Genomic DNA, 27,392 nt, shown 5'->3' with positions numbered 1-27,392 from the left:
TTACCCGAGTATGAAAATGACATATTGAGTGGCATCCAAAAAACTATCAATCTACAACCTCCTATTCTCATATTCGTATTCTCGTTATATTTTTAATTTTAACATAACTGTATACAATTGTATAGCCTTTCTGCAGTTGTAGAGGGTTGGGACTTTGGGACACAGTTATAGTTATGGAATACTGTAGTTGAGATATGAGATATTTGTAGCGGATGATTACAGAACTTAGAGTTAGCGCTTATTAATTCAGTGTTGTATACACGGGATACCTTATTATTACATTAATTGTGATAGTACTATTTTGTGAGTGAAGTTTGTTTGAAGAAATTCATATAACAGGTTAGTTCATATTTATTGTATAAATTTTATATGAATATCCACATTTCAATCTCTTTTGTTAATTGCGTTACTGTTGATGATTTATTTTGCATACAACAATCGAAGAACAGGGTTTATTTTCAAAACATGCATGATCCGAAGTCCACAATCTTCATATTATTATTAATTGAAAGCTGTATTAGGGTTTGATATGCGGACGGTCCTCGAACAGTCAATAGTAGTTGCTCTGTTGAGATTTGGAAAAATTTGTGCCAGTCCACTCTCAGTAAGAAGCTATGTAACTATTTTGTATTGTTTTGGAATCGTCTCAACAGTGCACTGTCTTTAGAGCAACAAAGTTGCTCAAACAGTCATTGTTCAAGCATGGTCCCTGTCATCACACATTCATTATAGCTACAAATCTGGGAAAATATCTGTGTGATGTCAAATGTATCTCATGCAGGTATTTCAAGCAAGCAGTAATCAATCTAACAGTTCATATGGTATTACTCTCCAAATCAAAATATGCTTTATTAGCCAAAGATTGATAAAAAGTAAAATGTGTAGGTAGGTAGTAAATTAACAATTATGAATTAATAAAGTAACACATCAATATTTGTTTAAATATAGGTACACAAAGCTACATATACAAAGCTACACAATGAATAATTACTGATATTTCGTGTGTCTTTTAATTAGTCACCTAGACACATACACTATTGCACACCAACCATTTGATAGCAGACAAAATGGTTAGAGCTTTTGCAGCCGAGGTTTTCAGTATCACAATTTTTTTTGTTTGAGGGCCATTGATTTTTGGAATTTCCTGAAGTTTTGTTGGCGCAAGTGGCTAGCTTTCAGCGTGAGTCATTCGCGCCAGCGAAACATTGGGAAAATATTCCAAAAATCGAGGGCCTTCAAACCCAACAAGTATCATTTGACAGTATTTTGGTAGAATTTGTCCACACTATAATAGGCCCTTACAAGTAACTCCTTTCCTTTTTATTTTGTACCTCCTAATTTTGTATTCGCTTCGAATTAATGGGAAGATAGTTGAATTTGGTGTAAGTAGTAGTGCAGGCAAAAAATCAGTCCTGCCAAATGTCGATGAAAAAGGGTAATTTTAATATTAACTATTTCCAGAGCAACTGTTTAGTTTTTATATTGAAAGTGTATTATATGAAACATGCGTTCTAGCCTTCTTATAATACTTTCCCTGTAGGTATGTTCTAGATTTAGATACAACGAGGATCATTGTTTGCTTTTCCTTTATTGCCTATTCATAAGATTTTTGTTGTAGCCTTCGTATAACACTTGAGTTGACATAACTCCTGTTTGACATAAGCTATAAAAATTTCTACTAGCCGAGGGTGAGTACAAAATCACCAGTAATAATTATTGTAAACGACTAACGTTGCTACAAACAGTGACATATCTAACTGAAACAAATAAATAAGTTTGGTTTGGGGTATATTCTCAGGTCGTTGACTACCACTAGTCCAGTCAATAGCGATCACAATTCATTTGTGTTTCTGAAAGGGAAACGTGTTTTTTGCAAAGATTGGAGTGATAATTCTTGAATACATAGTGTTTATTATGTGTAGGTCAATATTCTGTTGATGAAACATGATGAATCATTATTTCTTATACTTTGGTTTTAAACAATCGATTCAATCAGTTTTCTTCATGGTTTTTCATTTTTTATAAAATCAAGAGACAGAAGAATGATGAATTCTCTTCAAGAAGTTTTTTCTCTATATTCACCGTGGCACCCAAAAATGTTTTATGTTGCAAATAATATACATTAGATTAATATAAATACCATGTTCTTTTAATAAACATTCATAAATACCTAAATTGCTGAATTTCAATGCAATCAGGTTCTACTCATTGAATTAACTGCTATGGGTTCTTAGGGGGGGGCGACACCTGATTAATAAAAAAACAGTTTAACTCAAACCCATAAACTGAAAAGGTGAGACACCTGCTTTGATGTTGTTGCATAACTGGTCATTTTCCAAATGAAAATATATTCTCGTATATTTAAAAGATATCCTAATACCGCATTCAGTGACAACAATTCATGTGTTGTGCTTGTACAGGCTGAACAAAAACAAAACAATCAATTTCAAATGATTTAACTGTTGACAATTTTATATTTTCGTGTCTTCTATGAAATTTCCCTCCAATCGAACACATTTTTCTATGCGCCTTCTATTTCCTCCAACTCTTCTCAGTTCTCTAGGTGTGATTTCTCTACACGCTTGTATAATCCTGGCCTATCCTTATAAACTTCATTTTTCAAGTTTCCCCATGAATAAAAATCCAGTGGAGTTGAATCTGGGGATCGTGGTGGCCATACTACGAGAGGGCTATTGGGTCCTATCCATTTCATAGGTAGATTCCTATTCAACCAAACCCTTGTTATGCCACTATTGTGAACTGGTGAACCATCTAACTGAAAAATCATGCTGTGTCTCACATCCAAAGGTAGTTCTCCAACACATCGGAAAATCAATTTTCCAGAAAATCAACGAATAGTCGTCCGTTTAAATTTTGATCGAAAAAAAATGGCCCCATAATATTTTCGTTCAGGATACCACACCACACATTAACTTTCCGAGATATTTGGTCTCTACAATTCACCACCCAATTTGGATTTTGTTCAGCCCAAAACCTCATGTTTTGGGAAGATACAACACCATTCGTGGTAAAGGTAGCCTCAACACTGTATAAGATATACTTTAAAAAATTCCTGTCATTGAGATAATTTCCCTGCATCCATAAACAATACTCCATACGGCGGATTTCATCTCCTTCGTGCAAAGTATGTAAAAATTTGGGTTTGAACCCATGCATTTTATGCCTCTTTAAACACCTCCATATTTTACTGCGGCTCATATTGAGTTGAAGCGATAAGTTTCTCAAACTAATTCTAGGATCAGCTTGATGAGCCACCAATATCGTATCATCATCAATATGATGTTTTACAATTTTTCTGTCCTTTGTTACTTGGCCGGTGCTCACGAATAGATTATATATTTTATGTACAGTTCCAGGGTATACAGCTACCTCTATTTTGTAAAAAATATATAAATATGGAGAACTTACTAACGTGAGAATAAAATATAAAATGGTTCAAAAACAGATAGAAAAACATTAAATAATGACAGTTGATAAAAATTTTGGCTGACAATGTCAAGTGGGAAAATTCTGAATGATACTCGAATTACTAGATCTTTTATTTTCTTTATCATATTTCAGTAGGTACGTGTAAATTTTGCTGAGACTGTCAATATCACCATTTTATATTTTATTCTCACGTTAGTAAGTTCTCCATATTTATATATTTTTTACAAGATATATAATCTTATTATTGTAGTTGTCCTGACGAAGGTGTGAAATATACCGAAAGCTTGACATATAACAAAGAGTTTTCTTTGTAACAGCCCAGCTATTGACTGCAACCTCACGAATTAAACCGATTTATAGTTAATCCAGTCACTAATTATTCTGTTATAAGAGGGCTAGTGGACACACCTCTATGTAGGACAAGAAGATGAGACTGTCAGGCATGTCCTATGCGAGTGCCCGGAGTTATCGTCAATAAGAGAGTGTGTGTTCGGCGATGTCTCCCGTCGACCTGTACACCTTCCTGGAAAGGACAGGATGGATGATTACCTAGGAGGAAAACTCCTCAGGAGGGTGTACAATGGGTCACATGTGGCCTAATGCTGTGGGCTTACACTCACCCTCAGTACTCTACAGATACAGATATTTAAATATAAAAAACATAATAACGAATGAAACAGTTACATACCTGTGCTGTGGGAGGATACATTCTTTAGAAATTTAATTTTAAAAGAAATCTTTAACATGAGAATGACAACTTTTTACATTGAACAATGTGAAATAATTTTTCAAATTTTTTGTCGTTTATGGACAAATAAAAGTGATAAAAAACATAGAAAGTTTCAATTCTATTTTCTTCATATCTTATAATCCTTTTTCCAAATTTATAAAATCCTCAAACTTCTGTTTGCTTTGAATTTTCATTATTTCGTTTGAAACTTGTTCTGCGCTAATAGAAGGGACAACCTGTATTTTGGAAACATTTGTTTTCATGATTTTTTTGGTATCATTCCTAGACTTTTTCTTCATACTTCATAATATTTTGAGTGTTCAATGCTGATGTTTATATTTTTTTTTGAAAACATTGGTTGAATATTGGTATGAGTATGTTCATGAAAGCTTCTCAATTTTGGTGTATGTCCTCCTTTTGGAATGAAAAAAACTTTTTCCCACTCCTTTAAATTTTTTTTATTATGTGCCTGGAAAGTTCTGCGTTTTATTTTACTTTTTAGTGACTTGTTTATGTTGATGTTCAACAAGAATTTTTGTACCGTGTGGTCTGATAAATGAGTACTTTCAACTATAGCTTCGAAGGACTCACAATTTGTTACTATGTTTTATACAGGCTTCAGATATGCGTGTATATTTCAATATAGATGGGGTCATATTGAAAGTATTGTGTAGTGTTAAGAAATCTGTTCTAGTTTTGCTCTCTTTTTTATATCTATGTTGAAGTCTCCTGCAATGAAAATAAGAGTTTTTGTTAAAAATGTACACTGATAAGTGTGTCAATATATCTAACAATAATGTGAAATGATTTACAAGAAAAATAAATACAGGGGTTCCCCAAGGTTCAATCTTAGGACCACTGTTGTTTATTGCCTTTCTGAGTGACATTGATGACACCTGTACCTCCGTAAATCAAACTATAATATATGCTGATGACGGACTATTGGCAACTTACTTCTGTAGATCTAACCTATCAAATAAGGGTGTAGTTGTCTTGTGGACAGATAGAACAAGTACCGATATTTTAAAGAAATTTGTTCCAAAGGTGCAGCACACAAATCCTGTAATCATCACACAGCCCTACAGATATGACAACAGAGAAAATGTAGATTCGATATACCATAGAAATCTGCAGTTGAAAAAAGGATTACAAAACATGAACTTACCTCACACGTGTATTCTAGATTGCAATAACATTCTTAGGAGGTCTAATTACCACCAGAATGGATACAAAATATTAGCAAGAGGTAAATGGTACATAAGTAAAGCTATTTGGGAATATGTAATGGGATTAAACAACATAACCAACACAAGTGAAAGAGGAAAGATGCCTTCTACCACGGTAGATGTAAATTACTTTTCACACCAGAATAACTCTCTAGCCAATGAATTACAAGAATCTTTGAAAAACACTATCTTAACAGAAAACCCAGATGAAAATTTTTTATACCCACGTCTATTGGAAGTAGCTCCAATAAATGTTCCATAAATGATGATTTTTTTAATCGAAACATATCAGTTCGACAATCCTGATGGTGAAATAGCTAAGAATCAAAGAACTTTAACTATATGTCATCAAAATATCCAATGTCTTGGCAACAAAATTCTACAGATTGATGAAATAACGGACTATGAACTTAAATGTGACCTATTGTTTATCTCAGAACACTGGCAAAACAATATGCAACTTGATGTTATAAAACTGAAAAATTTTAGTTTGTGTTCGTATTTTTGTAGAGTTTTTACTAAAAATGGTGGTGTAGCAATTTACAAGAATGGTGAAAGCAGGTTAGAAATTTCAATAATTGATTTAACCAATTTCTGCATTGAAGGGGTCTTTGAATGTTGTGGCATTGCGTTATCTGAAAACAAAACGGTTTTTGCATGTATTTATAGACCTCCATCGGGTAGCTTTAAATGTTTTCTAAATTGTTTATACGGGTTACTGACATTATTAGGTGACAAATAAGAAAACATAATACTAGGCGGGGATTATAACATAAATTTTGGAGTTGAAAGCAGAGAACTCAATCTCTTTAGTGATCAGCTGGCATGTTTCAACATGATATATACTATCAAAGAACCAACCAGAGTAACGGCTAAATCAAGTACGTGTTTAGATAATTTCATTATCAGAGATGATTCTGATTACCAAATGAAAGTTGAAGACTTCAGGCTGTCTGTTCATTATGCTCAAATCATTGAAATTCAAGTAGAAGATATAAAAAAAGCAAATAATAATGTTCAAAACGTCCGGTACTTTATGAGTTCAATGAGCATGGGGTTATGCACTTGATGGTAAATTCCATATTTGCGTATTGTTCATAGACTTCTCCAGAGCTTTCGATTGCGTTAATCATGACCTGCTATTAGGGAAATTGGAAAGATATGGTGTAAGAGGAGTTGCCCATATTTAATGGATTCCTACCTGGAAAATAGAGGGCAACGTGTCAGTGTTGGAAACACTCTCAGTCAGTTGGCAACCATTAGCCAGGGTGTCCCACAGGGATCAATCCTTGGACCTATACTATTTTTGATATATGCAAATGACCTGATGAAATATTTTCAAGGATTGTCAACTATTCACACAGTAGCGTATGCAGATGACACAAATTTCATAGTGAAGGAAATTGATGTAACGACCCTACAGGAAAGAACCCAGGATGTACATAAACAAGTAAACATATGGGCAGAAAAAAATCACTTAACACTCAATACATCTAAAACTGTGATGATGAAGTTCACAATTAGTAAGTGGCCCGAACATTTTGTTATCCATGAAAATGGGGATCTGCCAATTGAATCTTGTACTTCTACAAAAATGTTAGGCGTCACCTTGGACTACAAACTCACATGAACTCCTCATATTGAGACCCTCTGTATTAAATTGAGAAAAAACTGCTATGCTCTGAGATTCATGGCTAATTTTTGTAGTAAAGAGATTTTACTGAGCTTATACTATGCGACCATAAACTGCCACTTGAGATATGGAATTTTGAATTGGGGTACCGGATCTGCTGCTGAAAGAATATTTATTTTGCAAAAATATGCAGTAAGAATCATTGCCGGTATTGGTTGGAGAGAATCATGTAGAAATGCTTTTAAAAATTTCAAGATACTAACTGTTGCTGGTCTCTATATTTATGAATTGTGTATATACGTTTATAGAAACAAGCATAATACACCTTTCCAGCAACATAATTATCCAACTCGTTCTAGAGGCAAACTGATGCCCAATATTCATAGAACAACTCTTTATCAGAAAAGTTTTCTTTATCTTGGACCAAAAATGTTTAATAAATTAGAAGAATCAATTAAAATATCACCAAATCTTAACATTTTCAAATCAAGACTGAAAAAGGCATTTATTGAAAAAAATTGCTACACACTTGACGAATTTTAAACTGTTTTTTTATATTTTAATGACAAAATATCACAACTATGTGATAAAATTGACTTTCATTTACTTATAGTTATTTTTTTTACATAATCTAAGCCAAACAAATAATTATATGTATATACCTATATGTATCATATTTTTAGATTATTGATTACTACAAACATTATACTCTGTAACGTGTCCTACCCTCAGACGTTTTCCTTGTCACTGTACGTATAACAATGTACTTTTTAACAAGGAAATAATAAAAAATTATTATTATTATTATTAACTACATACATGGTGGTGTAGATATATTTGCACGCGAAAATGTTGAATTTATACCTCTTCACTTAGATGGATATTGTATTGAGCGTGACATCGAGGTGTGCAGGATTGAACTGAACATTTCAAAAATTGGAGTAATCATGCTATACAGATCAGCTTGTATAGCTGATTGCACCATTTTCTTTAATAAATTGGATGAACTTCTGATCTCTATCTCGAAAAAATTCGAAAAGGCTGGGTTATTTTAATATCAATTTTTTTGAAACCATCTTCTGATCTCAGTAATTTAGTCTGCCTCACAAACTCTTTCGGCCTTCAGACAACTGTCGCGGAGTATGCTAGGATTGAAAATGGCTCTCGCAGTTGCATCGATAATAGTTTAACTAGTCTAGATACATCTTACTATCAAACTGGCGTTATTGACCCCCCGACCATTATGCACAGATGTTGAATCTTAGAAAATTTTGAGACAGACTAGTACCCCGACTTTCAGGAGGCAAATAACTACCAATGGAATACTTGCATTTCGAGCGTTATTACATGCAGTAAATTGAAACAATGTTTGTTTGAAGGTGGTTGACAATGTTTCGTAGTGTATTTCATCAGTTCGGACTTCCATTGTCTAATATTATATAAATTGATTTGAAATCCCTGAAAAAAAAATTAATGAAGATTAACTGAAAATAATAATTTTATTATACAAAAAAAAACTGAAATTACAAAGAAATAACTTGCAAGCCAACAACCAAAAAAATAAAAAATTGAAATATTAATGAAAGCTGAAAATTAAAAAATATTATTAACAAAAAAATGAAAAATTAGAATTAAAAGATTCCAAACCAATTGTAATTTTGTTTAATAAAATTCTTATTTTTTAATTTTTTTTTTCAGGGATTTCAAATCAATTTATATTATATTAGACAATGGAAGTCCGAACTGATGAAATAAGTTGAAACAAATTGTACGCTTTAAACTCCTTGAAAACCATGGTGGAGTTTCTATTGAACCGATATTGTCGTCTAGTAGAAGAACACTTTCCTTTTTCCTGTGAGCGTCACATAAAAACCTTCTAAGGTGGTTTAACAACGAATTGAGAAAATTCCCGCAGTTAAGATAATATAAGATACGACAAATGATCCGTTTATAAGCAAGCATTTAAATTGATTAACAGTAAATATCAGAAAGCCATTACTGAGTTGAAACAAAAGGCATACGATAAATTTATCAAGGAATCCGACAATGAAATCATAGATAGCTGGGGGCTGATTGATTTTAAAAGGGCAAAGCAGCATCTTATGTAGCAAGTGACGTGATGACACCACACGAATTCAATTCATATATTACTACCATTGCCAAAACCATAGTAAACCTTTTTTATCTGGACCTTTTTTTTAACCCATCACTTCATCTGAAGTTTTCAATACTATTAATGAGTTGAAACACTCCAATGGCCTTGATGTGTACAACCTTAATAGTAAGATCATAAAGGAAACATGCACATATTTGGTGGAACCTCTTAATTGAACCTCTTAATTGAAAGGTTATATTTTTAGGAGAGATTAATTTTTGGGAAGAAAGTTTTTGGCCTTCCATTTCTCCATCTTGATACAAAAAATGTGGGAATCTTCCAAAGAAAGGAAGGAAGCAATCAATTTCAAAAATTAACTCTATAAAAAGATGTGTAGATCATGCAAAGAAGTAACTTTCAGACACAAACTGGAAGAAAAAGCTCTCTCGAACAGCTGTTTTCATATAAATATTGAATTACACGAAAAAAAAAAATTTGAAACAAATACTTTTATATGAACGCTGAATTATACGAAAAACATTTTTCTCTATTCCGTTTCTATTCCCACATTTTTGTATCAAGATGGAGAAGTAGAAGGCCAAAACCTTTCTTTCCCAAAAATTAATCTGAAAATATACCCTTTCAATTTAAACAAGATTCCTATGGCTGGGATTTAATCTGTCATCGATGACATGGGTGGATTCAACCCAATCCGTGAGAAAAAGTTGTAATTATGAAAGAATTGAGTGTATTTTTTTATAATGTTATTCGTATTTGCTACTGAAGAGCTGATAAGGCAAGTGTCTTACGGCGATATATCGGATGTCTAGCAGTGAGGGTGTAAGTGAAATTTTACTTCTTTCATCGATTATATTCTGTAGGAATCCTGTGAATGATATCTGATTCGATTCCATACGAATGTTTGGAATACAAACGAACTAGAGAAATGTGTTTTTTGTATAATTCAGCGTTCATATGAAAGTATTTGTTTAAAAAGTATTTTTGTATCATGTAATTCAATATTTATATGAAAATAGCTGTTTCGAGAGGGCTTTTTCCTCCAGTTTGTGTCTGAAAGTTACTTCTTTGCATGTTCTTACTTTTATTTTTAATTCTCGTATTAGCGAAGGATATTTTTCAGGCGAATTCAAAATCAATAAGTCATTCCAGTTTTCAAAAAAGGTGATAGAAATCTTACTGAAAACTACCGTCCCATTTCCATCGTTCCCATTTTTGGAAAACATTTTTGAAATAATCCCTAAAATAAGCTATATCTCTTCGTTCAATTCTTAATGATTTGGCAATGCTGATCGACTTTTTCTATATTTATAGCATCCTCACGAAATTTTAGTGCAATTTTGTTTTGAAGATTGTTTTTTGATTGTTCAAAAATCGTGTATGCAATATTTTGATTCAACTCATCAACAACCGTTTACTAGTTGAATTTACTCTCGTATTTTTGAATTTTTGTAGGATGTCTGGTATAGCAGGTGCTCGTCTCACAGAGGAGCGTAAAGCATGGAGGAAAGATCATCCATTTGGTTTTGTGGCACGTCCATCCAAAAATCCAGACGGTACATTGAACTTGATGAACTGGGAATGTTCCATACCTGGCAAAAAAGGTACACCCTGGGAGGAAGGTCACTATAAACTGCGTATGCTCTTCAAAGAAGATTATCCCACAAGTCCACCGAAGTGTAAATTTGAACCACCGTTATTTCATCCAAATGTGTACCCATCAGGTAAATATAAGTAAACTTAGTTGGGGTTTATTGTTATAGTGCAATTTTTTATTTATCTAACAGGCAGCACCCAATATACAAACCTGTTTCTACACCTATGCCTATGATTAATATTATCTATTATCTTACCTGTAATTTCAAAAACTACACCTCTCGATTTGATCTTCACAAACTTTATTTTGAAAAATATATCACAACATGTTTCGCTAACACAGTCGCTTTTTCAAGTGATTTATACTTCAAGTATTTTTACATTAATATTTATATACTACTAAACCTCTACCTAAGGTACCTGTTCGATTATGATTACCTGAAGCATATTACCTCACATAATAATTCTTTCTTGGTTTTTAAGAAAACAAGTTCAATAATGGTGATCTATTCAAATCCAGTTGGTCATTCATTAAAATGTTTTAATTTTTAAGTTTATTAATTTCCATTGCATCCAAATGATTCAGTTTCAAACCTTTATTTTCTATGTGCAAAATTTCGAAATCTTCATCAAAGATATTTTCTTCTTGAAGATGATTTGAATATGTTGAATTTGTTTTCTTATTTACAGAGCTCGTATTATGTTCCTGGATTCGATTCCTGAATGTCCTACCCGTTTGACCAATATATACCTTAGGACACGTTCCACACTTTAATTTATATACTCCTGATTTCTCGAATTTGGATGTTTTGTCGATGTTATTTTACCTCAAGTATAATATGAATTTAAATGGGTACTACAGTGAATTAAATTTAAGTACAAATTTTTAATTTGAATACATAGTGTTTATGAAAGTCGTTTCAAATCACAGAGAAAAAAGATTTCTGTATTGTTCGTAATGAAATTAACAGACTAACTATGTTTTTAACGCTTTTAAATTGTTTCAAATAATTCACACAAGACATGTGCCATGAGGCACATTTCTTCTGTGAAAAATCCAAAACCTCCCATTTTACTGTCAAGTGCCAACCTTTAATTTTTTTTCATTTGTCACTCGGACATGACTGTTGGAATATACTACATTCCTTTCTCTCCTATAATTTAGAGATCGAGTCTCTTTGGAGGCTTAACTACTCTGTTATTCCGTCAAGGAAGTGAAAGTCCTATTAGTTATTATTTGAATTACTGTTATTTGGAGACAACACTGGTTCTGGACTTCCGATTTGCGGACTTTTGATTTCTAGACTTATATTATTATATTTTTGGAAGTTTCCTAACTGATTGACAGGTTACCTGGGACGCATTTAGGTTCAAATTGGTGAATATATTTCAACTGGTTCAGGTGTCTCCTTCAACAAGCTCTTCTGTAAACTATTGACATACCTAAAAAGTATCTTATCTTAAATTGAAAGTGTATATGTGAAAGTGAACTATGTTCACTAATGTGTGCGTGTGTGCGCGCGCCAACCACCATCAACCACCTTCACACAAAAGATATGTACTGACTTGGCTCCTCCATAGATGACTTCGAACTTTATGATCATATTCTGTTTCAAATTATGAATGGACTGACCCGTTATTTGATGAAAATTAATAACGCTATCCGTGTTAATAATTGAACAGTGAACATGTCTTCAAGTGAACATGTCGCTCTTGTTGCGGAATTCAATAAGCTTAATAAAAGTGACTTAATAGATCTTTTAGTCTTGAAAGCTCTTCCTGAGAGTGCTTCTGAAAGTCCAATACTACAACAGCTTGTGAAGAACCATGTGAAATGTGTAAGTTGTGAAAATGTTACTTCAGTTGATGTATCAGATCCAGATAAACACCAGTTAGAGTTCAACGTTATAAAAAGTAAGCAGATTGAAAAAGAGCTCCTATTGACCGAAAAACTAAATAATCAAATGGAAAAAAAGCTTCATGATCAAGAAGAAATTATATTTTTATTGAAAAATCTAACCATAAACCAATGATAAAAACCAGAGATAAAAACTGCCTGAAAGTTTATAAGGATCCGCTATCGGCAGCACAAAAACATAAACTAAACATTGCATTAAAAAAAAACACTTCTCCGATTCGGAAGACTGAACCTTCCAACATAAACAAACAGAATGCAACACCAGTGATTGTCGACAACCCACCGCAAACGCACAAAGAGGAAAATCATGAATACTGAAAATGGGTTCAAATACAAATGAAAATTTAAAAATCCAGGGTGCCGCCAAATACTTGGGGTGGTTGTACATTGGCAGAGTATCAGGTCATGTTGAAAATGAAGTGATGCAGGCACTCCTGCAGGAATCCTTCCCTAATCAAATTATGAAATGTTACAAGTTGAACTCCAAAGGTAATAATAGTTCATTTAAAGTGGGTGTCAGAAAGGAGTGCAAAGAGCTCATGCTCAAGAGTGATCTTTGGCCGAACAATGTACTTATTGAAGAATTTGAATTTTTTCGTAACTAATGTCAGAACCTCTTGTGAAGATTATAGCCAGGTGATCCCTCAATGTAAGACAATCACCCTAAAAATTGTCCACTTAAACATAGGCAGTCTGCCAAACTTGAATGTATGTTAGAAACTCTTAATTTCCTAATATTATTTGCCGAACTGAAACGTGATCTAAAACATTTGAAATTTTGCAAGTTTCTTTTAATTCTTATACCCTTGCTGACTATTTCTGTAGGAAGAGCATTATGGGGAGTGGAGTAGCTATATTCGTGAAGGACACTTATGATTTTTCAGTAATGCCTGGTAAAATAATAAAATCTGAGGAAATATTCGAGTTTTCCTTCATTGAAATAAGTGCTCACAATATTAAATTTGTGTGGGTTGCTTTTACAGATCTCCATCCAGTAATCCAAGGGTATTTCTCGAAAACATGAAACACTTTCTTGACTCAACACTCAGGATAGGATAGAAATAATTCAGTATTATTTCAAAAATAATGAATGTGCCAACAAAGCCAGTTGAATTTTCAAATTGAGCAACACTCAAACAAAAACGTACATCGTAAATACGTTTTGGAACTAATTTCAAAATTTTGACAAACGGGATCTGTGGCAAATAAAACACGTCAAATAAAAAAAACAGTAAGAAACGAAGCAGTGGAGGTAGCAGTTTCAGAACAGGTTGCTGCGGATCCAACTCTTGCTACACGAAAGCTTGCCGAATCATCTGGAGTAAGTCGACGTACCGTCGGGCGAATTTTGAAAGCTCACAAATTCCATCCATACAAAATTAAACTGTTTCAGGAACTTAACGAAGACGGCTTTGATCGTCGAATACAATTTTGTGAAATCATGGGTTGAACGTGCTATACAAGCTCCAAATTTTGTTTTCAATATTTTTTTTTCGGATGAATGCAGTTTTTGTCTCAACGGGACTATCAATCGACATAATTGTCGGTACTGGTCAGATTGCAATCCAAGAGTGTTTCACCAAGTACATACGCAATCCCGACAAAAATTGAATGGGCTGGAATATTTGGCGATCGTATTATTGGTCCATTTTTTCTACCAGGTAATTTGACTGGGGATATATATTTGGAATTACTCTAAGATACCGTTGATCCAACGTTAACGGACATAATAGAAAACGATACCCAATACCTTGAGGATCACCTAATATTCCAACAGGACGGAGCTCCTCCACATTTTGCTGTAGAATCAGAATCAGTTTTTTTTTAAACAAAAGAAATCATCGGAAATAACTACCCCAATACAAGCGGATAATAAATTTCTACCACCAACAAAAATTATGGAACCACAACTCTCTGAACACAATCCAGTTTCAGAAACATCAAAAGCGACTTTGGAACAACATCAAGTGCTCAACATAATGCACTTCAATATACAAGGCCTTTCAAATAAATGTGACTCCATCAACATACTATTGACAACACACAAAATTGACATCATTTGTCTTGATAAACACTGGCTGAAGGAAGAAGAACTTGAAGTGACTGTGATAAAAAACTATAAACTGATCTCCAGCTTCTCAAGAAAGGAACATGAAAGAGGAGGGACATGTATTTTTATCAGAGAAGAACTTGAGGCTGAAGCATTGAAATCAAGTTACAGTATTGAAAAATACTTTGAAGTATGTATTGCCAGGATGAGACTTGAAGGAAAAAAGCAAGTATACATAATCTCAGTTTATAGGACTCCTGACAGTAACTTGAACATTTTTCTGGACAAATTAGAATTGCTACTTCATGATATCTATAAGAAGGATGATTATTATATTATTTGTGAAGATGTAAACTTGAATTTTCTTGTTGATAATGCAAAAAATCACTTGTTAATAAACCTATTAGGGGAGTTTAACATAAGACATCATATTCAGGAGCCTACGAGAATCACTAGTAGAAGCAATAAATGTATAGACAATATTTTTTCGAACATTGAGGTCAAAAATGTTGATGTACATTTTCTATCTGACCATACTTATCAAGTATGTACTTTCTACGTAATAAATTCTGATATCCGAAATACTGAAAACAAATATAATAGGTCTTACAGTGAATCAAATATTGAAACTTTCTTAACTTATATATCTCGTGAAAGTTGGGCTGAAGTTTATACAGCAAATACCTTTGACGAAAGATTCTCCTCATTTTATGATACATTTTTATATCATTACAATTGCGCATTTCCAATCAAAAAAACAAAAACAAAACCAACCAAAAAACGGTGGTACACCCCAGAAATTAAAGTAATGCATGACCAACTGTGTGAAATGGAAAGGCAAAAAAAGAACTCAAACTGTCCGGAAGATATCGAAAGATATAGAACATGTAAAAAAGCATACATCAGCCATGTGAGACAATTTCAGAAACATAAACACGATGTACGATTACTTAAATCAAACAACAGAATGAGGGAAAGTTGGAAAATTATTAAAGAAAATAAGAATAATAAGGTGAACCCTTCTATAAGTGTAAAAAACGACAATGGTGAACTGATAACAGATCCACTGGAAAAAAGCAACTATATCAATGATTATTTTATAGATTCCTTTCAGAATTGTCCTAAACCAAATCTTAATCAACATTTCGATAAATTTCATAAAAGTTTTTTCCTAACTCCTGTAACACCTGAAGAAGTTCAGGAAATCATCTCAAAAACAACATCTAAACCTGCAGCAGGAATGGATGGCATAAATGGTAAGGTCCTGAAGGCTGCTAGTAAACTTATTGCCCAGCCATTAGGTGAACTAATAAATGATTCATTCACGTCTGGAATATTTCCTACCATCAAAGAGTCTAAATGCTTTCCAGTTTATAAGAACAAAGGTTCTATAAACGAAATGAAAAATTATAGATCTATCTGCATACAAAATCAAATTGCAAAAGTTTTCGAGACATCATACTCCACACGATTGACAGCTTATTTGGAGAACTTCCAACTAATGCCATCCATTCAGAACGGATTTCGAAAAAATAAATCAACTAATACTGCAATTTATGACTGTTTGGAATTCATATATAGAGCATTAAATGAAAGAAAAAATGTCGTTGGCCTATTCTATGATCTAAGCCGGGCATTTGATACTATAGACCATAACTTATTAAGACTCAAACTAGAAGCTATAGGAGTTATAATAATAATAATAATAATAATAATATTTTATTGGTTCTTCTGGATCATAACTCAATGATATGGAACAAGTCAGTGTAATATGATATAAATAAACTTATAAAAAAGAAAAAATTATGTACATATAGGATATGAACAGTTATGTAAAATTATATATTAAAACTTATAACTAGGTAAAATTATAATATATTAACAACCCTAGATGACAATCTCAATTCTTCAGTTATATTGATAAGTCATTTATAAACTCTTCAATGGAGTAGTAGGCTTTATCAATCAGAAAGTTTTTTAGGAACGGTTTAAATTTTCTTCGTGGTGTTGCTCTAAACTGGGCAATTTCCTACTTGGACAATCGAAAACAAACTGTTGTACTATATTCCATAAAATCAAAGACAAGAGAAAGTTATCATAAAGGTGTACCTCAAGGCTCCATTCTGGGACCTCTTTTCTTTATAATATTCATGAGCGACATAAAGAACACCTGTGTTGCTGCAGATCAAATCATTCTCTATGCAGATGATACGAATATTTTAATGTCCAGAACAAATAAAGAACAACTAGTAAAGAATGGTAATAAGGCATCAAAGGAAATCAGTGACTATTGTAGTAAAAATGGACTAGCACTAAACACCGCTAAGACCTATTATATTCGATTCTTATCAAAAAATATGAATCCTGATAATGATCTCTACTTAACAGTCAATGGAAAATCCATAGAAAGCAAAGAGAGTATGAAGTTCTTAGGTGTGGTGCTTGATAGGAAACTTTCATGGGAAAACCATATCACCACTTTATGTTCAAAACTCAGCACAATCACATACATTATTAGGAATCTGAGGGATACAGTATCAGCTGATGTACTGAGAATTCTTTATTTCGGACTGGCACAGTCAGCTATGCAATGTGGAATAATATTTTGGGGATCCTCAACTCGCATACTAGGGGCTTTTCGTTCTCAGAAAAAAATCATCAGAGCTATGAATAAAACTCACCCTTCAGAATCTTGTAAGCCACTATTCCGAAATTCTAAAATACTTACGTTACCTTGTCTCTACATCTTGAACTTGATATTGTTTATAAAGGACAATGAAAATACGTTTCTGAAAAATTATCAAATACATGCACATGATACAAGGAATAAGGAAAATATTCATCTGCCCTTTTCTAGGCTTTTCATTGGTCAAAATTCCCCAAAATATGTTGGTGTAAAATGTTTCAATAAGATGAAAAATCTAATAGATATGAGCGGTAGCAAGTCAGCAGTTAGGACTAGAATATCAACATATCTCAGCGATAAAGCTTTCTATAGCGTAGAAGAGTTTCTGGGCTCCTGATTATATTTTAAAATTATAATTGTACAAACCTCAACTAAATTCGTTGTGTAATTGTTATAATTGTACATTCTTATTATACTCTTTTATGCAGTTGTACCATATTCCCACTTTATAATCCCTTTGTCCATCCCTATTTTTTATTTTATATATATATAAATATATATATATATATATATATATATATATATATATATATATATATATATATATATATATATATACATATATATGTGTGATGAATAAAATGATTCTGATTCTAACGTGGGTAGTCCTTTTGAGAGAATCCACACCGCCGGCCCGTTCGCAGAGTCCAACTATGGGAACAAATACATCCTGGTAGCCATGGACTACTTCAGTAAGTGGGCAGAGGCCTATGCCCTGCCTAACCAGGAAGCCTTTACCGTCGCTGACGTCCTGGTAAAGGAATGGATATGTCGATTCGGTGTCCCATTGGAGCTGCATTCGGACCAGGGCAGAAATTTTGAGTCCAACCTGTTCTAAGAAATATGTAAACTGTTGGACATTCGAAAAACCAGAACCACAGCCTTACATCCACAGTTCGATGGAATGGTGGAACGAATGAATAAGACCATAAACCGCCACTTGTCCAAGGTAGTCTCTGACCATCAAAGAGACTGGGACCAATACCTCCACCTGTTCCTGCTGGCTTATCGTTCAGGAGTGCACGAGTCAACCGGCCAAACCCCTGCAAGTATTATAATGGGCCGAGAGCTGTGGCTTCCTTGCGACCTGAAGTTTGGGATGCCGCCAGAACAAGACACTGCGGGGGAAGACTAGGTCAGCAAGCTTCGGCAGAGAATGGACGACATTCATGAACGAGTCCGTCTGAACATCCGGAGTGCCAGCGATAGAATGAAGAAGGCCTATGACATCAAGGCGAATGCTGGAGAATTCGAAACCGGTGACCTAGTTTGGCTGTACAATCCTAAGCGACGCCGTGGTTTATCACCGAAGTTGCGGAACTCGTGGGAAGGTCCGTACAAAATCATGAAAAAGATTAATGACCTCGTCTACCAAATCCATAAACCACCTCGAGGAAAGCCTAGGGTCGTCCATTTCAATAGATTGGCTCCTAATGCTGAAAATCACGATCAAGTTCGCGCCCTCATACCACCAGAGGATGGAATGGCGTTCCAGTAATTCATGTTCTTATACTCGAACGGGCAGAAGGTCGTACATGGGGTAACTCGAGAAGAGACACGAGACCTTTTCGAAATTCCAGTTGATTACGCACCAGCTCACTGCGTGGCAGAGGATCTCCAAATGTCCAAGGGTATCACTGTGGTATTCAACAACAAATTCGGTCAGCTCCAAACATTTCGAGAACAGAATCCAGAAGTCGGAGGAGTGCTGCAGTTGAAGAAGGGTCAGAGAAACATCTTCTACTTGGTGACCAAAAAGCATTATCGAGACTAACCGTCCTATGAAGATGTCTGGAGGAGTCTTACTAGACTGAAGGAGACGATGGTCGACCTGAATCTCGTGGACTTGGCAATCCCGAAATTAGCCTCTGGGCTCGACAGGCTGGACTGAAGAATTGTGAGAAGCATGTTGGAAACGATCTTCAGATCTCGCGGCATCCAGATTTTTGTGTGCGGTAACTATCTTCCACGACCGAGCATGAAGACTGTGGAGTGTTACTTCCATCGAACTTCACAGTGCAGATATGAGGAGTCCTGCAGGTATCGACACACGCCAAGGATGACATTTCGGGACGAAACGTCTTTAAGAAGGGGGCAATGTAATGAAAAATGTGGGCGAAATGAAATATTCTCTCATATAAAACACTGTCTATTTCCAATTCCACCACTTCGGCTCAATGAACAATAGAGGGAGAGAGAGAGAGGGAGGGAGTAGCCACTTTTTGACTGGACACTCTTTTGACTTTTGATTCATACTTGAGAAGCTCTGAAACTAAAGCCAGTTATTTTTTTGTACGAGCCTCCACCACCCATCTCAAAAACAATAATGAAACATTTTTTAAATATAACACATAACACTCAACCGTTTTCTTATCTCTACTCTGATTTTCAACATTTTAACTGAAAAAATGGGTTTTACCGTTACCATCTGTGGTTTTCTTACGAACGACAAATATCAAAAGTCTAAATTCATGCCAGCCAAAGATTATCACTGTCTCATGTTTTAACATACGATTCTTAGCGTTTCAGAGAATAATGCCATGAAAATGTGCTCAAGAAAGATGGAGTATCTTCTTTATATTAAAAATCGGTTTTTTTCCAAAAAAACAGATCAAGATCTTCAGATGAAAAAGCAAATGCGGCACTGTAATCAATGAAGTCGCCCCAGAGCGTCAATTAATTTTTGTTGTTTTATAATTTCATGATTTGTATTTTAGAATTATTAAAAAACAGGAAACTTGTTTAAGGTTAAACCTGAATAACTGTGATACAAAACGCTCATTACCCATCGATGCCAAATGTATGGGCTTCGTATGATATAACGAAACTCTAACGAACCGGGTAAAATCTGCACAATGTATATAATTTTTTACATATCTACCAGCCCTCTACCTGAGATTGCGGGAACCAAATGTGTGTATATATATATATATATATATATATATATATATATATATATATATATATATATATATATATATATATATATATACAGTGCTCGATTTCTAGAAATTGAGGTACCGGAACTACAACCTGCCGAGACTTACCACCCACCCCCTTCTATTATACAGGGTCCTGCAACAGTGGCGCGGTGTTCCATATCTCTATATAGGAAGCAGATAGGAATCTAATTTTCTATAATATTACCTTATTGCTCGAGCTCGACAAAATAAAAATATTGGCGGTCACACAGGGTGTTCGATTTTTTCTGGGCGGATCCCAACTGTGTCTTTTTAAATGGCAACCTATATTTTTTATCGCTTTTTCGGTTTCTTCATAGAAAATAAAATAAACTTTATGTATATCTGCACTTCGAAAATATTGACGATTTTCGAGATATCTAGCATGACAGGTTTTTTTTTCCAATATTCGTCACTCAGAATATTTGAAATTATAAAGTGGTGCCAAGTCCAGTTGAAATTTTTTTTTGGTCGAATATTCTACATTGGTAACTCTCTCAAACGATATATCTGAAATCGACCTGTGATATACAGGGTATGAAAAACCGCTTGCCAAATATTGTAAATGAAAATTTGCAAAATCTTCCTTAGATTAAATGGAACACCCTGTATATTATTGATCCATAAGAAGCGCCAACGAAACCTCTACAAATTTCATTAAGTATTCCCTATGGCTAAGTTCAATAGTTTTTCTTAAATGAGCATTTCTTTCGAAAAATGGTCATTTTTTCAAAGCGAAATCCATTTGACTACTGATAAAAATATACGAAAGATATCTTGTTTCAATTTTGTACATTAGAAGGTGTCCAAACAAATATTTTTTAACGAAATAAATGTATGTACCTATCACTTTTTGCTAAATGGAAAATTATTTTTTCATTGGATGCAGAATTTCACTCATAAATCGTGCAATATCAAACCAAACAAGTTAAAAGAAAGAAACATTATAAATAACTATTTTTTTCATGTTATTATATTCATTCAGAGCTTGAGTTCTAGATATTCAAATTTGTCAACTGGCAAATTACAAAAGGTTGATAATGAAACTTTTATAAAATATGTTCAACATGTCTTCCATTTTCTTGAATGCAGAGCTGAAGTCTATGTTTGAAAGACTGTTCTACCCTGCGCAAGACAGCTGGTGTAATGCTGCGAAAAGCATTCGTTATTCTAAGTCGCATATTTTCGGGAGAAGTTGGTGGCTCAACGTAAACCATATTTTTTATGTATCTCCATAAGAAAAAATCTAGTTTCGTCAAATCTGGTGATCTAGCGGGCCACCGTACAGGCCCATTCCGTCCTATCCATTTATTGGGAAATACTTCATTTAGATGATCTCTCACTTCTGCCGAATAGTGAGCAGGTGCATCATCATGTTGTAACCACATTCTATTGTGGAGGTCAAGAGGAATATCATCTAACAAACCTGGTAGGTAAATCATTTCGTAAGAAATTGAGATACATTGCACCATTCATATGTCCCTCAAAAAAGTATGGACCAATTACATATTCTCCAATGATGCCTCCCCAGACATTTATCGACCACCTATGTTGATAATCCATCTGTCTCAATAAGTGAGGATTTTCTGTCGCATAATAATGGTAATTATGTCGATTTACAAATCCATTTTTATGGAATGTCGATTCATCCGACCATAAAATCTTATTGAAAAAATATTCGTTTCGACGAATTTTGTTCATGGCCCAATTGCAAAATCTCACTCTTTTCTCGAAATCAGCATACAGTAGTTCTTGATGTAACTGAACGTGGTATGGATGCAAGCGATGTTTCTTCAATACTCGTTGCACTGATCTCTCACTTATATCCACTATTTCCCCAATTTGTCGTTGACTCCTACTAGGATCTTCTTCAACAGCAAGAAGAACTTGCAATTCATTATCTTCATTAGTAGCTGGCTTGATGCGCTCATGTTTGGAATAATTAATAGATCCAGTTTCAACGAATCGTCCCAAGACCTTTCGGAAAGATCTTTCATCTGGATGCCTTCTATCTGGATACCGTTGAGAATAAATTCTACTTGCCAATAAACAATTCCTGAATATGAAAATCATATCAATCAAATCACTTTTTGATAACAACATTCTGATGAAATTATACCGACAGTTCAACTTCACGATTGACTAAAAATTTCAATATTCATTTGCAGCCAAATATTTTGTTCTGTCATTTGCCAGACTACTTGATTTCCAATAAATATTTCATTCGCTGAAAGGTTGTTTTAGACCGAAAGAATATGGCACAAATTCCGAGATTTTTGAAATTATTGTAACTATTCAAGAACGTCCATTTTGTGGTGTAATTCGCAACTTGTTTATCTAGCAACAGGTAATTTTAGGAATGGGCGATATTTTAAGGAAAGGGTATTTTTTGTATATTCTTATCAGTCGTCAAATGGATTTCGCTTTGAAAAAATGACCATTTTTCGAAAGAAATGCTCATTTAAGAAAAACTATTGAACTTAGCCATAGGGAATACTTAATGAAATTTGTAGAGGTTTCGTTGGCGCTTCTTATGGATCAATAATATACAGGGTGTTCCATTTAATATAAGGAAGATTTTGCAAATTTTCATTTACAATATTTGGCAAGCGGTTTTTCATACCCTGTATATCACAGGTCGATTTCAGATATATCGTTTGAGAGAGTTACCAATGTAGAATATTCGACCAAAAAAAAATTTCAACTGGACTTGGCACCACTTTATAATTTCAAATATTCTGAGTGACGAATATTGGAAAAAAAAACCTGTCATGCTAGATATCTCGAAAACCATCAATATTTTCGAAGTGCAGATATACATAAAGTTTATTTTATTTTCTATGAAGAAACCGAAAAAGCGATAAAAAATATAGGTTGCCATTTAAAAAGACACAGTTGGGATCCGCCCAGAAAAAATCGAACACCCTGTGTGACCGCCAATATTTTTATTTTGTCGAGCTCGAGCAATAAGGTAATATTGTAGAAAATTAGATTCCTATCTGCTTCCTATATAGAGATATGGAACACCGCGCCACTGTTGCAGGACCCTGTATATCATTCCATCACCACAAAACAGTGTTTGCCTGTGTAAATAATTAGGTTCTTGAAAGGAAATAAGAAGACTTTATAGAACTCAAACTTCTTTTATTAACATAAATAGAAGTAGAGCAATACAGCGTTACTTTTTGTATTCGGATTCTTTTTAAAATACAGTCCAAAACTTTAACTTGTTTTCATCGTATTTCTTTTCTCTTGATCTCTCCTTACTTTTGACAGCTAGCGCTGAGTGGTGTCCAGAAACAAGCCAAGTGTCAACGTACTTTTCTGGTTGAAACAGCCGGAGAGGAGGTCCATTTATTTTTACAAACAACAGGCCAGACACCGTTGTAATTTTGAGTGACGATCTCAGAGGTGTTATTATTAAATTCATTTAAGAAAACCCTCTTTCACGTTCACTTGTTGAAATGGCAACCGAGTTGATCGATTGCTCGAGCCGACAGAGGCTGTCTGGTAACGTTCTGGAGTAGATATATTCTCGGAAACCCGTTATTAACTGCCTTTCATTAAGCTTGAACCTGGAAGCAAGTTCCCTCATTTCGTTTTCTCCAAACGTTATTGGGATGTCTTCAGGCCAGTCCATAACTTTGAAAGTTTCTGCTAACTTAGTGTCTTTTTCATTTAACAGTCTCGCTTCAATAGACGTTCTCAGTGCTCCGTAAAATATTTCCGGGTTCATCGGTTGGTCGTTTACTCGACCAGCTTTTGTTTGGAGAGGAACACTGAAAAAAGACAAGTTGTCAACTGCTTCTTGGGCCATTTTAGAGTATAGACCAGGAGTTGTGTTCCTTTCTTTGAATAAAGCAACTACGATTTGCAATTTTCTATTTGCATAGCTCAAATCTGCGTTGCAATGCTGTAAAGCTTCACTTAGTTCTGAAAGCTCTTGTAAAGGGTCAGTCATCAAACCCAGGTCTAATATGAAATTTGTATCTGTGACTTTGTTGAGGAGGCCTGAAAAAGTACTTCTTTCTTTGTTGTCTCTAGTTGTATCATTTGAAGCTTCTTTGAAGTGTTGTACTAACGCCTCGTAGGACTCCCATACAGCTGAGACTGATCTGAAACTAGATGCGACCCAACGGGTGCTCAAAACTCTTCCAATTTTTAAAATTTCTGCCTTTAATAGATTCGCACAGTTCCGGAGTTCCCTACTGTTCTTTGGTGAGGCGTGATAGACAACATAGAGTTTATCAATAAAGGATTTGAATCTGCTTACTCCTGAAACAGATTTAATAACGTCTGAAACTGACAGCTCAAGTCTGTGGTTTGCACAGTGCCAGACAATAATAGAAGGGAATTTTCGACAAAATAATGCCCCAATTCCTTTGTGTTTTCCGAGCATGGTAGCAGCACCATCACAAGTTAAGCTTGTCAAGTTATCACTTAAAAACTGCTCAGATAACCCATTTGAATGAAGGCAGTTCATTAAAGAGTCAAATACTTGTTCAGCGGTAACGCCATCAAGTTCTACCAGATCCAGAAATACGTTAGTGGAGCCACACATACCAGTTTTTTTCAAAGAACACCGGCGTATACAATCAAACTTGACTTATTACTTAAGGAAGTGGATTCATCAATTATCAGACCAATTTTTGTCTCATTCTCAATAATTTCACTTACAAATTTTTTCTTCATTTCCTTACTGATGTGCTAAGCAATGTTAGCACAAGCTTTGTCAGAATGTAAAATGCGACCCATGTTAATCCCGTTAAGTTCTTGCAAATCTATTTCTGTTTCAAAATCATTAAAGGATTGATTTTCTTTAACAACCTTGTATGCCGTTCGAAATATTTTTTCGGTCACTTCTTTTTCCTGGGAACGCTGTTTCAAGATATTTTTCTCCAATGCTCCGTCTTTAGCTTCGGATAAAATTTTATCTGCTGCTTTATGGCCAGCACTCTCTTTGTGGTCATGAATTTTTTTCCTTAATGAAGTTTGTTTTTTCTCTTTTGTGTCTCCATAACTGTCTATCTCACCATTTGCCCATTCTTTTGAAATTTTCATGCCTGTTTTTTTCTTTACAGATAAGATCCCAACTTCCTTACAAGTCCTACATCCTAACATTCCATTTTTAATAAACAGCCAGTCATACCTTTTGCAAAATTCTGTTTTTTGCGAGTTATTCCAACAATCTGGCAAGTCATTGTTGCATTCAATCTGCTGTTCTTTTTCTTTAGTGGGTTTCACATTAATTTCAAATCTGGTTACCTTTTCACTGGTAGAAGATGGTTGTGACGTCGATGAAATCTGTTGTTCATGGTTGTCTGGACATGCAACAGTTCGTTTAAGTCTTTTACTGTCACCCGAAGACGAAAAGTAATCTGTTAATTTTTTGTTCATTTTACTTCACAATAAACACTTCACTAACTTCAATAGACCACTACCATTGAGCAACTGAGCGAATGCGTAATACGACACGTCGACACAGCCAAAGGGGCGGGTCTATACGTCACTGATGGAGGAGAGGGAACATGCGAGGTGGGAAGTTAGTAATCGGGCGAGTCTATATGCCACTGACGGAGGGGAGGACGCATGTGGAGGAGGAAAGATTAAGAGGCTTCTGGCGCATTTTAAAAACTGTAGGCACTTCGAGATAGCTTCGTGATACATTTGAATCTGAATGTTTTATTATTGATTGCGAGGTAAACTATAGTAAATCATATATTTTAAGAATTTGATATTCATAATAAATTTGGTAATTAACTCACCAACCAAAAATTTAGTTTTGGTTTCTGTGGCTTTTTGGTACAGATTATTATTATTATTTTTTTTTGAAGGATAGAGGTCCCGGAACGCCGTTCCGCCGCGTTCCGTCTCAAATCGAGCCCTGTATATATATATATATATATATATATATATATATATATATATATATATATATATATATATATATATATATATATATACAGTATATATATATATATATATATATATATATATATATATATACAGTATATATACAGTATATATACAGTATATATATATATATATATATATATATATATATATATATATATATATATATATATATATATATATATATATATATATATATATATATATATATATATATATATATATATATATATATATATATATATATATATATATTGAGATGTTTTCTGTCATTTAGAATCCCGGGCTATGTTTCGTCTATGATGTGCCCTACACATTTCTAACATTATAAAAACGATATACACGTGAATTTTTACAAAGCCCGAGACCCTATAAGAAATAAGGAATAGAAATAATTTCAGTAATACCTCTAATTCAATTATTTTTATTTAAGGAACTGTTTGCCTATCGCTGCTAGATGAAGAGAAAGATTGGAGGCCAGCTATCACAATCAAACAAATTCTTTTAGGAATTCAAGATCTACTCAACGAACCTAATGTAAAGGATCCTGCACAAGCTGAAGCTTACACTATTTACTGTCAGAATCGTCTGGAATATGAAAAAAGAGTTAGAGCTCAGGCTCGAGCAATGAGTCATCAAGAAAGCTAATTTTTTTTCATAACAAATCCAAACTTATGTTCAGGGTGATCCAATATAAAATTAATGAAAAAAAAAACACATTGGCATTTCAATGCTTCAGCTAAGGTGATATTGAAAATTGATAAAATGACAATTGGAATATAACTTAATATCATTGTGATATAAGATTGGATTTGGAATGACTTAACAAGTTAAAAGAAATGTCACTTTTAAATTTTGCATTGATTTTTCAGTTTGTTCTAGAGAAATTAAATCAATAAACTTTACATCGGATCTCACAAATCAATGGTCCGAGTTGGAAAAATACTGGGCACAACATTTTAAAGTCAGTTATTGGATCACCTTAGATAAAATTTTTGTCATGTATACGTTTTGTATTTACTTAATAACAAAAAAATTGAAATGATTGGTTTTTATGTTTGTATTCTATTGAACTACTCAGTCATTAAATTTTCTAATTACACAACATTAATAGCAA

General features: G+C 34.0%; 2 protein-coding genes across 4 annotated transcripts in view; both read left to right on the top strand.

Annotated features, from left to right (window-relative positions):
- LOC141480414 (uncharacterized) overlaps nt 1-27,392 on the top strand; it is a 388,666-nt gene that overhangs the window by 304,044 nt on the left and 57,230 nt on the right. The gene's annotated exons all lie outside the window — the stretch shown is intronic.
- lwr (ubiquitin conjugating enzyme lesswright) lies at nt 11-27,392 on the top strand. Of its 3 annotated transcripts, none has more exons than XM_074170358.1 (3): nt 11-339; nt 10,608-10,876; nt 26,709-27,392. In XM_074170358.1, the coding sequence occupies exons 2-3, from the start codon at nt 10,609-10,611 to the stop codon at nt 26,921-26,923; spliced, it is 483 nt and encodes a 160-aa protein (XP_074026459.1). In that variant the 5' UTR covers nt 11-339; nt 10,608; the 3' UTR covers nt 26,924-27,392. The 3 variants fall into 3 exon arrangements, with proteins under 3 accessions (XP_074026459.1, XP_074026458.1, XP_074026457.1); XM_074170357.1 differs by lacking the exon at nt 11-339 and adding an exon at nt 661-885; XM_074170356.1 differs by lacking the exon at nt 11-339 and adding an exon at nt 5,857-5,967.

Source organism: Leptinotarsa decemlineata, unplaced genomic scaffold, assembly GCF_025532065.1.
Source record: "Leptinotarsa decemlineata unplaced genomic scaffold, Ldec_3_MD MMD2_P_RNA_scaffold_8, whole genome shotgun sequence".
Taxonomy (NCBI): domain Eukaryota; kingdom Metazoa; phylum Arthropoda; class Insecta; order Coleoptera; family Chrysomelidae; genus Leptinotarsa; species Leptinotarsa decemlineata.
Note: the sequence above shows the minus strand (reverse complement) of the source record. Positions and strands in the feature narration are given on the sequence as shown.